General features: G+C 30.7%; 1 protein-coding gene across 3 annotated transcripts in view; it reads left to right on the forward strand.

The window, feature by feature from the left end:
• The window catches only part of KPNA5 (karyopherin subunit alpha 5), a 41,408-nt gene that overhangs the window by 8,090 nt on the left and 19,411 nt on the right, over nt 1-13,907 (forward strand). For all 3 annotated transcript variants that reach the window (XM_033103211.1, XM_033103212.1, XM_033103210.1), the window contains 3 exons: nt 3,322-3,416; nt 6,372-6,503; nt 8,331-8,419. In XM_033103211.1, coding sequence (XP_032959102.1) covers nt 3,322-3,416; nt 6,372-6,503; nt 8,331-8,419 — 316 coding nt within the window. The remainder of the gene's footprint in view (nt 1-3,321; nt 3,417-6,371; nt 6,504-8,330; nt 8,420-13,907) is intronic.

Below are 13,907 nucleotides of genomic sequence, written 5' to 3' on the forward strand. Positions count from 1 at the left end.
GATGCATTTTCTTTCCTTCTGTTTTCAGTACCTAAAATGTGCATTTGAGAGGCCATTGGTCAATATGTATACACTTAAATCGTATGATTGGACTAAATGAGAATTCCTATAGTAAGTTCAAATCAAACTGGATTTCACAAGTTAGTAACTTAAATGTTTTGACAAAGTTGTAGAAAGGACATTTTTCTCATTTTCCATCTTCATACAGTGTTGCTTTTTTTGGTGTTTATTACCTTTTGAAAAATAAAAGCAGCCAAATATTTAAGTATTATGTACATTTAAAATTTTGGGGGTGGTGTGTATTTTAAAAGAAAACAGCTTCCTATCACTTGCCTCAAGATCTGGTGGAGATGTTTATAGAACTATCTAATAACAAAAACCAAGAAAAGCACATTCAAAATACTGATTTACTTGATAGCAAATAGCTGTTCTTTGAAGACTAATGAAGGCAGACAAGACCCGTTAAGGTGAACTGGGCGATTTAAATACTCAACAGTTTACATGAAATTTAAAAATGTATTTTTAAAGAACTAAGCATCTGTATTCACTGATAGCAATGTAATATCTATTTATGACTTGAAACAAAACAAATGCCCATTAGGAAAAAAAGCAATATTTTAATTTTATCTAATTTACTTTCAGTCAATAGTCCAGTAACATTTTCCTTCCAAGAAAAGGCTGTTTCTGGGAGCCAGAAAGTTTATGTTAATAAGAGAGTTAATTTAGAGAGTAATTGCTTGCAGTTTAAACAGACAATAACTTTTTTCTTCCTTCATAATGTGCTACTAGGTGTCTCTAAAAAATGTGCAATTCTTAATAAGCTACCGTTTCTGATTTTTTAAAATTATCTGTAACTTTTGGAAACTAATCACATGAAACTACAAAGTTAGCAAATGTCTTGGAATCTGTATGTAAAACATAAATTACTTCTAATTTCAAACTCATTTATTGTAAGAGTATACCACTCAATCTTTAAAGAAAAAGAAAAAAAGGCGACTCCAAAGATAGTCTTATACTATTCTTTAAAAAGGAAACTGCTCCTTTTAACTTTACACCCAGCCCACACCCCAATTTCAAAACACATCGTTAAATTGTCTTGGTCATGGGCATTTCCAAGGTGAGGTTTTTTTATTTTGCTTACATATTTGGTTATCAGAAAATCCATGCTTTCCTTTATTGAAGGAGTATGGTCCTGCTGATGTTGGTGTATCCCTTCCAACATCCTTCATCCTCATCTTTGCTTCTGGAGGCATTTCCTCTGGTTCGCTGTCTTCATCTTCATTAAGTGCTGCTGCTTCTGAAAGAGTTTTTGGAGCAAGAGCTGAAACAGTTTCTTTAGGCTTACTTGTACAAGTTTGATGGCTATGACTTAGGCTTTCTTTGTTGCCTGGCTACCGTTGGCAAATCCAGACTTGGAGATCTTTGTAGGCCTTGTTGGGAAGTCTGCAGCTTCTTATAGTTCAAGATACCTTTTAGATTAGCTGATGATGCAAGTGTACTTTAATTGCTTTCTTTTATGTGAAGTAAACGTAAAGTTATTTTCCAGGAAGAGACCATAATGGGGTTCTTAAATCTGTGTCTGTATTACATCTATATTTATCTACATATTTAGTTATAGCTGACAGTCTCAATACCCACTTCTCTCACTTTCTAACCAGAAAACCCTATGCTTTCTTTCTTTTCTCAACCTCCCATTTCTCTCCCCTCAAATAAAATGAGCAAGACAAAATTTTCATTGCTTTAAAAAAATGGAAGAGAGTAGATTTAGAATTTTGTCTTGGAAAAAGAGAAAAAACTAGAAAGTGCAAGTGGTAACTACAGCCTTATAATTTTGTTTTCATTTTTTAAAAGATGGGGGTAAAGGCATAAATGATATAAATTGTTTTGTCCTGTTGGTGTTTTGTAACTATCACAACAGTTTAAACTAGGGTCTGGAATTTACATTTTGAAGAATTCAGACTTTCTGTTTAGAACACCCTAGCAAAACTGTGTGTGGCTTTACTAACATTGCAGAAATCTAATTTTTTAACAAATTAGAAGGTCAGCAAATATGTAGAAAACAGGAAGAAAGAAGTCCATTTCTAAACAAACCTTTCTTAACAATTGAGAACATGCTTTCTAAGATTTAAACTGATTTAAAACTCAATAAGGGTTTTCTATATTAAAAGGACAGGATTTGTATAGATCTTTTATGGTTACCATTCACTTATTCTACTGATTAAACGCAATATGTTAACATTTATATACATGAGTTATTTATGATCAGTAACACAGTCAAACAGAAGAATTAAGAAGAAAAGGAAGAGTCAAAAGTGGAAATGAGATTTCTCTCCTATGAGTAGGTGGACAGATTAATCAGTAATAGACAAATTTGGGTGGTGAGTACAGGGCAAGAGGAAGGTATAAGCATAGTGATATTATGAGTTTGGTTTTAGTTATGGTACATTTTAAAGAAGCCATGGGAAAAAAATGTAGCCAATAGACACTTAAAAATGTGGTCTAGAGTCTAGGAGAGAATTCCAGTTATAAAGGTTAAGTTTGTGAATTATCACAAATGATAATTATAAGCGATAAGTGAATTAGCAAAATAGGTAAATTTTCTATAAAGAGAATAAATAACAGGGAGAAAACTAACCCAAAGGAACATCAACAGAGAAGTTCCTGTAGAATCACAAGAATATGCTTTTTGTTGAAGCCAAGGGAGAAGAAAGAGTTCTTGGTACTTAGATTGCCAGTCGCTGAAATGTCTTTGCTTCAATTTTGCATGTCTTTGTTTTAAAATTTAGCGATTTTATAATTAAAAGCCCCCTGCATTTCATGAAAATTCATCAAGAATTCTAGATAGTCCAATAGTGTTTCTTCAAATAATAAATAATATCTTGACAAAATAGAACCTCATCTGGCTGAGACATTAGGCAGTTCATGGCTGATAATGAAGGAGACATCCTGGAAATTGGAGTATGGTTATAAAGAATTAGTGGGAACATTATCCTTCAGTTGGTGTTTTGAGTATTGGACTGAAATACTCTCATATTGTTGAGGTGACCTCCTAAATAGCTTTCAACTTCTGAAATTTAAATATTTGTGTAGTAAATATTTTAAAAATTTCTTGTCATTATGGTTATTGAAAAAGAATTTGCTATGCAATAAATATCACAATTATGAGAACATTTGTTTTCTTCAGTTACATCCAGCTAAGAGTTTTAAACTTGGTCAGTGAAACCTAAGAAAGTTATTTTGTGTGCCTGTTAATTGATAACAGGGAACAGATGATTGTCTTTTTGTGTCTGTATAATAACTTACTTCTTTTTAAATTTTTAGAACCTAATCCACCAATTGATCAAGTTATACAGAAACCAGGAGTTGTACAGAGATTTGTGAAATTTCTTGAAAGAAATGAAAATTGTACTTTACAAGTGAGTTCTATAGTTTTCTTTCTTAATCTCTTTCCAGAAATGACATAATAAAAACTTCTAGTGAAAGCAACTTAAGCATTCAGTGAATACTTGGCAATTAAAGGAAAAGGTAGTTCCACTTGTCTTGCCATGGTCATGCTTGCAATGCTATTTTTTTCTAGGAACTGTTATTTTATTAAACAATTTTGGGATAAACTTATAAAATCATTCCTGATATTAATAAAAAATTTTGTAGTTGTCAGCCTTTAATAACTTTTGTTTCAGAAAACCTCAAGCTAAAATGTTAATTTACGGTTACATTTATTTTGGCTCTTAGCTAACTTGGGTGGTAACTTCTTAGGATAAACTCTTTCACCTATTAAAATATTTTATCTGACTTTTTTTTTTTTTGAAAAAAGAAAAAATCAGTATAATCTAAAAATGTGACCAAAGTTAGGTTTTCTCTAAAAAACATTACTTCTCAGTTATACTGCAGTGACAGTTTTAAGATGTCTTCCTAATAATTGGCAACTAATAGTAAATTACTGAAGTTAGCAAATACGTTACTGTTAAAATAATAATAAAAAAAAGATTGCTTTTACTAACCTTCATTGCTACATATATTCTTAAATAAGAGAACAGGGTGGGATTACAGCTGTCAGGATTTGCACAAGACCTACACTTAGGTTATCAATATTACTGTCACTAATGGAGGACTGTTACTGGTATTTTAGTAATAGTTATTGAAATTACAACTTAGAAGAGTGTTCCACTTATCTGAATAATTTGGGAAAGGTCCTTACATTTTAATAATAAGCAATGGAATGTGTTGCACATGTGAATGTTACCCAGTGAGTTTTATGCTGGAAAATTGTTGAGAATGTTTGCAATAAGAGTGTCTGAGGAAAAGGCCACTTTGTTCATGTTATAGTCTTACTGTCAATTAGTTTTCAAAGTGTTTAGGTATTAGTGCTGTAAGGACTAGAGATCATGACTTTGAGTCCATTTGCTTTATACATAAGTCCTGAGTCCAGACTAGAATCCAAGCCTCCTGATACCTAATTATTTGACTCTTTAATTCTAAATGAATGAAAGAGAAAATGAGTGAATGCGAATAAATAAAATTGAGTTTTAGTTTGAGCTGTATATTGTGTAAGGCATTATAGTTACAAAATTAAGTAAGATGTTGTCCTCCTCCGCGGAAGTTCTTCACACTTTGTTGGGGAAGACAAACACATAAACAGAACCGTGATGCCATAATATGCTTAGTGCTCGAACAGAACTAGAAACAAAGTGCTTTGATAGCATAGACATCATAGCACTTTACCTGTTAGGGAAGTCCAGGAAGGCTTTGCAAAGGTAGGGTTACTGGCTAGTCTGAAGGATAAATGAGAGTTTGGCAGGCTGAAAAGAGGAAAATTAATTTTAGGTTGTGAGAATATCATGTGCGGAGAGCACAGAGTATTCCAGAAGAACATAAGAGACTTGAGCGTTTATTGATCACTATAATTAAAACCTAATGAAATTCAACACTATGTTCTGTGGTCTTGGTACAGTTATCTGCTGTGCCGTGTTACCCAAGTTTGTATGAAATATGCTAGTTCAGAACTTTGGTCTGTCTAACTAATAGGCCTCAAACGGGGGGCCTACAGACCAGTCCGGCCCACAAACAAGCTATCTATGGCCTACATGTGTTTTAAAGGATGTGAATTACAACTGGACTTTAAAAAATTGGGGAATATCAAATGAAAATCTAATTTTTTGTCTTTTCACAAATCAGAAGAGTTGGCATTTTTGCCACATAGTAAAGTAAAGATCTAGTGGAGCTGAATAGCTCTGCTTTTTTTAAAAAAAAAGTTATTTTTTTCCTTCCTTTTAAAAAAATTACAGCTTTGCTCTCCAGTTTCCACAGTTCCCCACTTGATCACTTGACTTTTTATGTTATCTGTTCTATAGTCTATAGGCTTGTGAATTCACCACTCTTTATTAATGCTTTCTCCCAGAGATACCTGGGTTTTTTTTTAATGGAGTAACCTTTTAATTGTCCTTTATTTTATTTTATTTTCTATAATTGGTTAGGCGTATGGTCTCCATTTTTTAAAGTATAAACTCCTCCCTTAAATTTGTCTCTTACATAGGCTCCCTTAGTCTCATAATAATAACTGTACTTTTCATGCCTTTCAGTAATGCTTTTGGATGCATTTTTGTGTTATTAATCATAATGATATCTACCATAATGTGAAAAGGTGTCTCTGCCAAATATTTTTAAGGCTGTAGTCACTCCTTAGTTTACTAATGGATTTGTAGATCATTTAGTTTACTGTGTAGGAGACACAGGATGAATTTTCTCAGTTGCTTCTGTTACAAATTCATCATATGTAAGTATATCCAAATTCTAATTGAATTGATATTAATAACTTCTCAGAGCCTCTGATGTTTAAAAGAATACCACAGGTCCTGCTTGTGGCTCTGCTACCAGTGAACTCTTTGACCTTGAACAAATGACCTAAATCTCTAGACGTCTAATTTTCTTAGTTCTACATGAGGAGGTTGAGACTAGATGATCTCTAGGGAAACGAAAGTACCTTTTATGATTCTAAGATCCATAAATATACTATTGCTCTATTAAGTAATGTCTTATTTATTTTTAAACTGTTTGCTTTAGAATTCCTGGCTCTCTAATTAGCAAACATTAGTAGTTTTATGAATTATAAATTCAAATGTGTTCATTTATTTTTTGTGATTTTGTAAAGTTTCATTATATTCTTCTCAGTTCTTATTTTTCTAGATTGAAGAATTCTATTTTTAAATTACAGGTTTTTATCTATACAGTCTGATTTCACATTGAATCTTATTCATTATAAGCCAGTCTTTATCTCAGACTTGTCCAGCTAAGTCTTTACTCCCTCTCTTCCTTTCTCCATTTTTCTGACATTTCTTTAGTGTTTTCATTTATTCTACTTTATTTTTCCTTAGTTTGAAGCTGCATGGGCATTAACTAATATAGCATCTGGAACTTTTCTGCATACCAAGGTAGTGATTGAAACTGGGGCTGTTCCAATTTTTATCAAACTTCTTAATTCAGAGCATGAGGATGTTCAAGAACAGGTAAGTTTCTAATTTGAACTAGTATATTTACCAGATTTTAATTTTCTCATGAAAGAACCATTTGTGATTATGATTTGAAATTCATTTTTACCAAATTGCCTTTGTATTGCATTTATTAAAATACAGTAATTTCTATTCAGTGTCAGATTAGAAGGGAGGATGAGCTAACTGTCTCAGGCATCATCCTGGGTTATGTATGTGTCATTTCAGCTATCAGGAAGTACTTACTATTCCTATTCATAAAAGAGCGTACTGAGACCCAGCAAAGTTAGTAATTTACCCAAAGTCACATTGAGGGGCTGAACCAGATTTTAAACTTGGTTCAGTCCGACTCCTTATTCTTAGCATGCACATGGATTATTTTGTGTTTTAAAAAAATATTACATAATTTCGAATAGAACCATTATAAAATGGTTCTATGAATAAATTCTCATAGTTATAAGAGGGAAAATTTAAATACATAAAATTTGTATCATCCAAAGAAAATAAAATATTTTGATATTTTGTTTTGAATCCTTTTTATGTAAATTGATGTGTTATATATATGTATACGTATATATATATACATATACGTATATATATACATTTATATATATATAGATGTGTGTGTGTATATATATACATTTTTTATTTATAAAAAATGTATATACATTTATATATATATACAAAATTTTATATGTATATAAAATTTTTAATTTGAGATTTAATTTTATATATATATATATATATATACACACACACGTATATATGTATATACCCCACACACACTCACATTTAACACTAATATTGGGAGCATTTTCTTATGGCATTAATTATATTCCAAGAAAATTTTACTGATATCCATTCAAGTATGTACCATAATTTATCTACTCAATTGTACATTGGAGTTATTTCTAGCTTATTAGTGTTGTTAATAATATTGTGATATTATATATCAATCTTTATGTGCCTCTTGATTATTTCATTACAAAAAAATGAGTACCCTGTCAAAAGAAAAAATTTTTAAGTTCTTATTACATATTTCAAAGTTGACCTCCAAAACGTTACACAACTTGATATCCCCACCAAAAGAATATTAGACTTCACAGGGAAAAATGTCATTACTTTAAAAGGTTTTCTTAAAAAAATAGAAAATAAACTTAAGTCTAGAGAAGATATTAAAAATATTAACTAACCTATGTTTTAAACATTAAAATAAGTTACTTTTGCAATTGGGAAAATTTTATGTCTACTTTTGTGCTTATATGAAAAATTTGAAATGAGAATATAATAAAATGATACTTTGCATTTCATATTTTCTGATCTAACTGAAATTTAATAAGTGAATAATTTGATCTTTTACTACCATTTGTTTAAAAAATTATAATGAACCTGAACTAATTCTAAGCTTATTTTCAAGAATCAATCCAAGCCAATTCTCATACTCTACCACACTTTTCTGTGCTTTGCCACTCTCTCTTCTTTTATAAATCAGTCCCTTCCCAGTGAGTGGGTTCCTTGGAATAGGAGCAAACCTCTAAATATAGGTAATTGGACACGAAATAGATATATTTTTGTCTTTCCTTGTAGATTCAGGATCTCTTACAGAAGAAATATTTCAGTTAGATGAGAAATTATGCAAATGCAAAATTTTAAAAATATCCTATCTTTAATTTGATTAAAAATATTACTAAATAGCACTTTTAAGTTTTTCTTTCTTACTGTCTTACTAACACATATTTTAACTTCTTGGAAACTTTGTTCATTCTGTACTAAAATCTCATCTTAAGAGGGAGCATCTTATTTAAAATATTGTTGTAACAATATTTTTTTTCCTATTTTTCTGAGGCTGTTTGGGCACTTGGTAATATTGCTGGTGACAATGCAGAATGCAGAGATTTTGTTTTGAATTGTGAAATACTTCCACCTCTTTTAGAGTAAGTACTTTAAACTTATCGCAATTAAAGTAATACTACTTTTAGAAAAGAATAATACACAATTTTTCTGGATGCATAATTAAGTCCTTCAGTGATGTTTTTAAATTTGACTTATTCTTAATACTCTGCATGCAATTGCTTGAAAATACAAAAAAAATTTCCAATTGTGTCATATCTGTCTTTTGTTTTGTTAAGCCATACTTCTTGGTGGTCATTGTTTACATGACGCTTACTATGCTAAAATAATTATTCTACAAAAAAAGGGATATGTAATAGTTTTTAATACAATAAAAATTTAAATGTTGCTAAAGCAGGGAATCTTTAATACATGAACAGATGGCATCTTTAGGATGTCATGTTTTTATATTTGAGTTTGAAATGTTCAGAAAACAAATATCATAAGAGATTTTTCTTTCAGAATTAGAATTTTACTTAAAGTGACTTATCTAATGGTTTCTTTTTCAAATACTTTACACTTTTTTAAAAAAAGAAATTGCCCTTGATGTAAAGTCCTTTACAGAAATGACATAAAATTGGGGTGGCCAGTTAGCTCTGTTGGTTAGAGTGTGGTACTAATGACACCAAGGTTGTGGGTTCGATCCCTGCATGGGCCACTGTGAGCTGTGCCCGCCTTAAAAAAAAAAAAAAAGGAAAGAAAAAAATGACAAAATTACTTGAAAGATAGGTTTCTTTATCTTGGTTATCATTCACTAAGAGGATCTTTTTAAAGACTTAAGTGGTAAACAGTGAAAAAGAAAAAAAATTGAGGAAATGGTTGGAAGGAAAAATTTTACTCTTATTATTTCTGTGTGCCATTCTCCATCTTCTCCAAGCTGAGGAATTGAATAGGGTGAACAAAATTTTAGATACTAGTTTGCAAAAGATATTTTATTCATTTAGAGAGAGTAGCTTTCCATGGATGAAGTGATTTATTACCATGATTTCATTCAACTAACAAGTAGTACCTACTATGTGTCGGTCTCTGAGTCACTCGCTATAATTTCATTTCTTTTGGGCTTACTCAAAGTTAATGTTCCATAGTATTTGAGACTTTAGCTGAGCTATAAAAGAAAATACAGATTTAGAGTTCAGTATCAAGTTATTTTGAAGTTTGTACTATTAAAAACATCTCTTAAATTTTTAATTTGAGATTTTTCTGGCCTGATTATGTTTTGTAGATTAACTGAGCACTTTGTTGCTCTTTTTACTTTTTGCTCTGTTTCTAAATTATTATATGTTACTATCTCAAATTGGTAATGGTTTATGAACTAGTAAGTAAGCATTTCTTAGTTTTAATTCCTTTAAATGTTCTAAGGACCTTTTAATCATAACTGAAAAATACAATTCTATTGGAGAACAGTACCCAGCTATATAGTGCTAGTTATAATCAATATCAGAAAAAAGAATAGGCTTATAGTGTTAGAAAGTTTCCAAGTCTTATTAAAAAATCAAGGAAAGTAGTAAAAAGGAAGTTATGTCAAGTTTGATACCAGATACTCTCAATTTAGTTGGCAAAAGGAAAAAAAAGTTATTAGCTTAAAAAAAGATTCTGGATTATTTGTTGTTCACATTGATAATTACATTTAGCTAATGCTTAAGTAAATGTAAAGCTTATTAATGCATGGTTTTGTCAATTCTGTTTGAGTCAGTTTAATTTGTTTTATTCTAATTCATTTGATTCTCAATGAATGTAAACCTTTTACTACTATAGACTTTGTATACTGACACAGCTTTGTTTTTGTTTTGTTTTTATTTAAATCAACTTTATAATACAGCAAATCTGGACAAGAGATTTGTACTTTCTCATAATAACCTCATATGTACAGATAAAGAAGAATAATATATTATGCAAAACAGGTTAGCCAGATACAGTCCTAGGCCATATCTGGCCTGCTGTCTGTTTTTGTAAATAAGTTTTATTGGAACACAATCACACTCATTTGCTTACTTAACATCTATGGTTGTTTTCATGCTGTAACCTCAAGGTTGAGTAGTTGAAACAGGGAAAGGCCTGAAAAACCTGAAATATTTACTGAAAAGTTTGTCAACCCCTGATATAGAAAATCAGTAACTATTTTATTTCTAAATGACTTATGATTTTAGGATACCTCAAAGACTCTTTATAGGAAAACTTTTAGAACAGGTTTCTTTTTATGGTAATATATATACATATATAATCACAAAAAATATATATATTACCACACACACACACACACACACACACACACACTCTCTCTCTCTCTCACAAATAAATATATATATATATATATATATATATATATATATATATATATATATATAATTAAATATACTATTTAACCATTTTAAAGTGTACAATTCACATTAAGTACATTAGCAATGTTTCATAACCATCACCACTGTCTAGTTCTAGAACTTTTTATCATCCCAAATGGAAACCCCAGTACTCGTTAAGCAGTCACATCCCATTTCCTCATTGTCCCAGCTTTTGGAAACCACTGACCTATTTTTCTGTGTCTACGGATTTGTCTATTCTGGGTATTTCATATAAATGGAATCATATAAAATACGACGTTTTGTGTGTGGCTTCTTTCACTTGTATATTGTTTTCAAGGTTCATCTATATTATAGCATGTATCAATACTTCATTCCTTTTATGGTTGAATAATATTCCATTGTGTGGATGTATCACATTTTGTTTATGTATTCATCTGATGATTGGTCATTTGGGTTGTTTCTATCTTTTGACTATTGTATATAGTACTCCAGTGAACATTTGTGTACAAGTGTTTGTTTGAACACTGGTTTTCAATTCTTTTTAGGTATATACTTATGAGTGGAATTGCTGGGTCATATGATAACTCTATCTTTAACTTTCTAGGAACTACCAACTGTTTTCCATAGCAGCTGCATCATTTTACATTCCCACCAGCAATGTATGAGGGTTCCAGTTTCTCCACATTTTCACCAACATGTGTTATTATGTTATTCTGATTTAAGCCATCCTAGTAGGTGTGAGCTAGTATCTCATTTTGCTTTGATTTGCATTTCCTAATGAACATCTTCTCATATGTTTGTTGGCCATCTGTATGTCTTATTTGGAGAAATGTCTATTAGGTTGTTTGCATATTTGTTAATTCATTTATTTGTCTTTTTGCTGTTGGGTTGTAAGAGTTCTTCGTACATTCTGGATAGATTCTTATCAGATATATGATTTACAAATTTTTTTGGCATTCCCTGGGTTGTCTTTTTACTGACTTGATATTATTCGTTGTCTCACAAAAGTTTTTAATTTTGATGAAATCCAGTTGATTTCTATTTTATTTTATTGTTTATGCTTTTGGTTTCACATGTAAGAAACCACTGCCAAATCTAAGATCATGAATATGTACCCTTAGGTTTTCTTCTAAGAGTTTTATAGTTTTAGCTCTTGTATTTGCATCTTTGATCCATTTTGAGTTAATGTTTTTATATGATGTGAAATGCATGTGGACATCCACTTGTTCTGGCATGATTTGTTGAAGAGACTACTATTTCCCTATTGAATGGTCTTGACACCCTTGTTGAAAATGAGTTGACCGTACATGTCTGGTTTTATTTCTGGATTCTCAATTCTATTCCATTGATCTACATACCTGTCCTTATGCCAGTACTATACAGTTTTGATTAATGTAGCTTTGTGGTAAGTTTTGAAATCAGGTGTGAGTACTTCAAATTTCTTTTTTATCTTTTTCAAGATTGTTTTAGGTGTTTAGGGCTCCAATTCCCTATGTATTTGAAGGTTGACTTTTCTATTCTGCTAAAAGGCAATTGGCACTTTCATAGGGATTACATTGAAACTATAGATCACTTTGTGGAGTATTGCTGTCTGAACAATATTAAGTCTTCCATCCATGAACATGAGAAACCTTTTAATAATCAGGCATACCTCATTTTTTTGATCTAATTTTGCTAGTTTCTTAAGATGGAGGTTTAGGTTATTGATTTGAGATCTTTTTTAATGTAGACATTTACAGCTATAAATTTTCCTCTGAGCATTGCTTTCACGGTAGCTTGTAAGTTTTAGCATGTTGTGTTTTCATTTTAATTTATTTCAAAGTGTTTTCTAATTTCCTTGTGATTTTTTTGTCCCATTGGTATGTTACTTAATTTCCACTGGTTACTGGTATGTCCCAATTGGTGTTTTGTTCCATTTAAGAGTATGTTACTTAATTTCCACATATTTGTGAATGTTTCAGTTTTCCTCCTAGAAGTGATTTTTAATTTCATTCCATTGTGGTCAGAGAAGATAGTTTGTATGACTTTAGTCTTTTAAAATATATCCAATTTGCTCAGTAACCTAACATATGGTGTATCCTGGAGAATGTTCCATGTGCTCTTGAAAAGAATATGTATTCTGCTGTTATTGAGTGGAGTATTGTAAAGGTGTCTCATATTTAGTTGGTTTATTATGTTGTTGAAGTCCTCTGTTTTCTTATTGATCTTCTATGTAGGTGTTCTATCATTATTGAAACAGTGTATTGAAGTCTGTAACTAAAATTGTACAACTCTCTATTTCTCCCTCTAAGTCGGTCAATTACTTTATATGCTTTGCTGTGTTGTTAAGTCTTATAAATTTATGTGTTATATCTTCATGATGGACTGACTTTTTGTCAATATTTAATGTTTCTTAAAACAGATTTTTTACTTAAGGCCTATTTGTCTGATATTAGCATAGCTACTCTGACTTTGAGTTATTATTTGCATGGAATCTTTTTCTATACTTTCACTTTCAACTTATTGGTGTATTTGAATCTAAAGTGTCTTGTAGAGTACATTATAGATGGCTCATGGATGGATTGTCTTTTTTTTTTTAATTCATTCTGCCAGTCAGTACCTTTTATTTGAGAGTTTAATCCATTCAGTGTAAATAGTGATGAGAAAGGACTTCTGGCACTTTATTGTTTTCTATATGTCTTATATCATTTTTTCCCTCAATGCCTTCCTTACTTCCTTCTTTTGTGTTTGATTTTTTTTGTAATATACTGTATTGATTTCCCTTTCCCTTTTCTGTATAGTTTTTTTTTTTAATTTTTGTTAATGATTAATCTAGGAAGTATAAATAACATTTTAAACTTATAATAACTTTGTTTGAATTAATACCAATTTTGTCTCAATATACAAAAACTCCTGTATATCTCTGTCCTACTGCCTTTTAAGTTGTTATTGTCACAAATTACAACATTACCATGTTTCCCCGAAAATAAGACCTAGCTGTACAATCAGCTCTAATGCATCTTTTGGAGCAAAAAATAACATGAGACCTGGTCTTATATTTTACTATAAGACTGGGTCTTATATAATATAATGTAGTATAATATAATATAATACAATACTGGGTCTTAATATTAATTTTTGCTCCAAAAGACACATTAGAGTTGATTGTTCAGCTAGGTCTTGTTTTCGGGGAAACATGATATGTACATTCACCCATAAACACTGATTTATAATTATTACATTATGTGTTTTT

Source organism: Rhinolophus ferrumequinum, chromosome 3, assembly GCF_004115265.2.
Source record: "Rhinolophus ferrumequinum isolate MPI-CBG mRhiFer1 chromosome 3, mRhiFer1_v1.p, whole genome shotgun sequence".
Classification (NCBI taxonomy): domain Eukaryota; kingdom Metazoa; phylum Chordata; class Mammalia; order Chiroptera; family Rhinolophidae; genus Rhinolophus; species Rhinolophus ferrumequinum.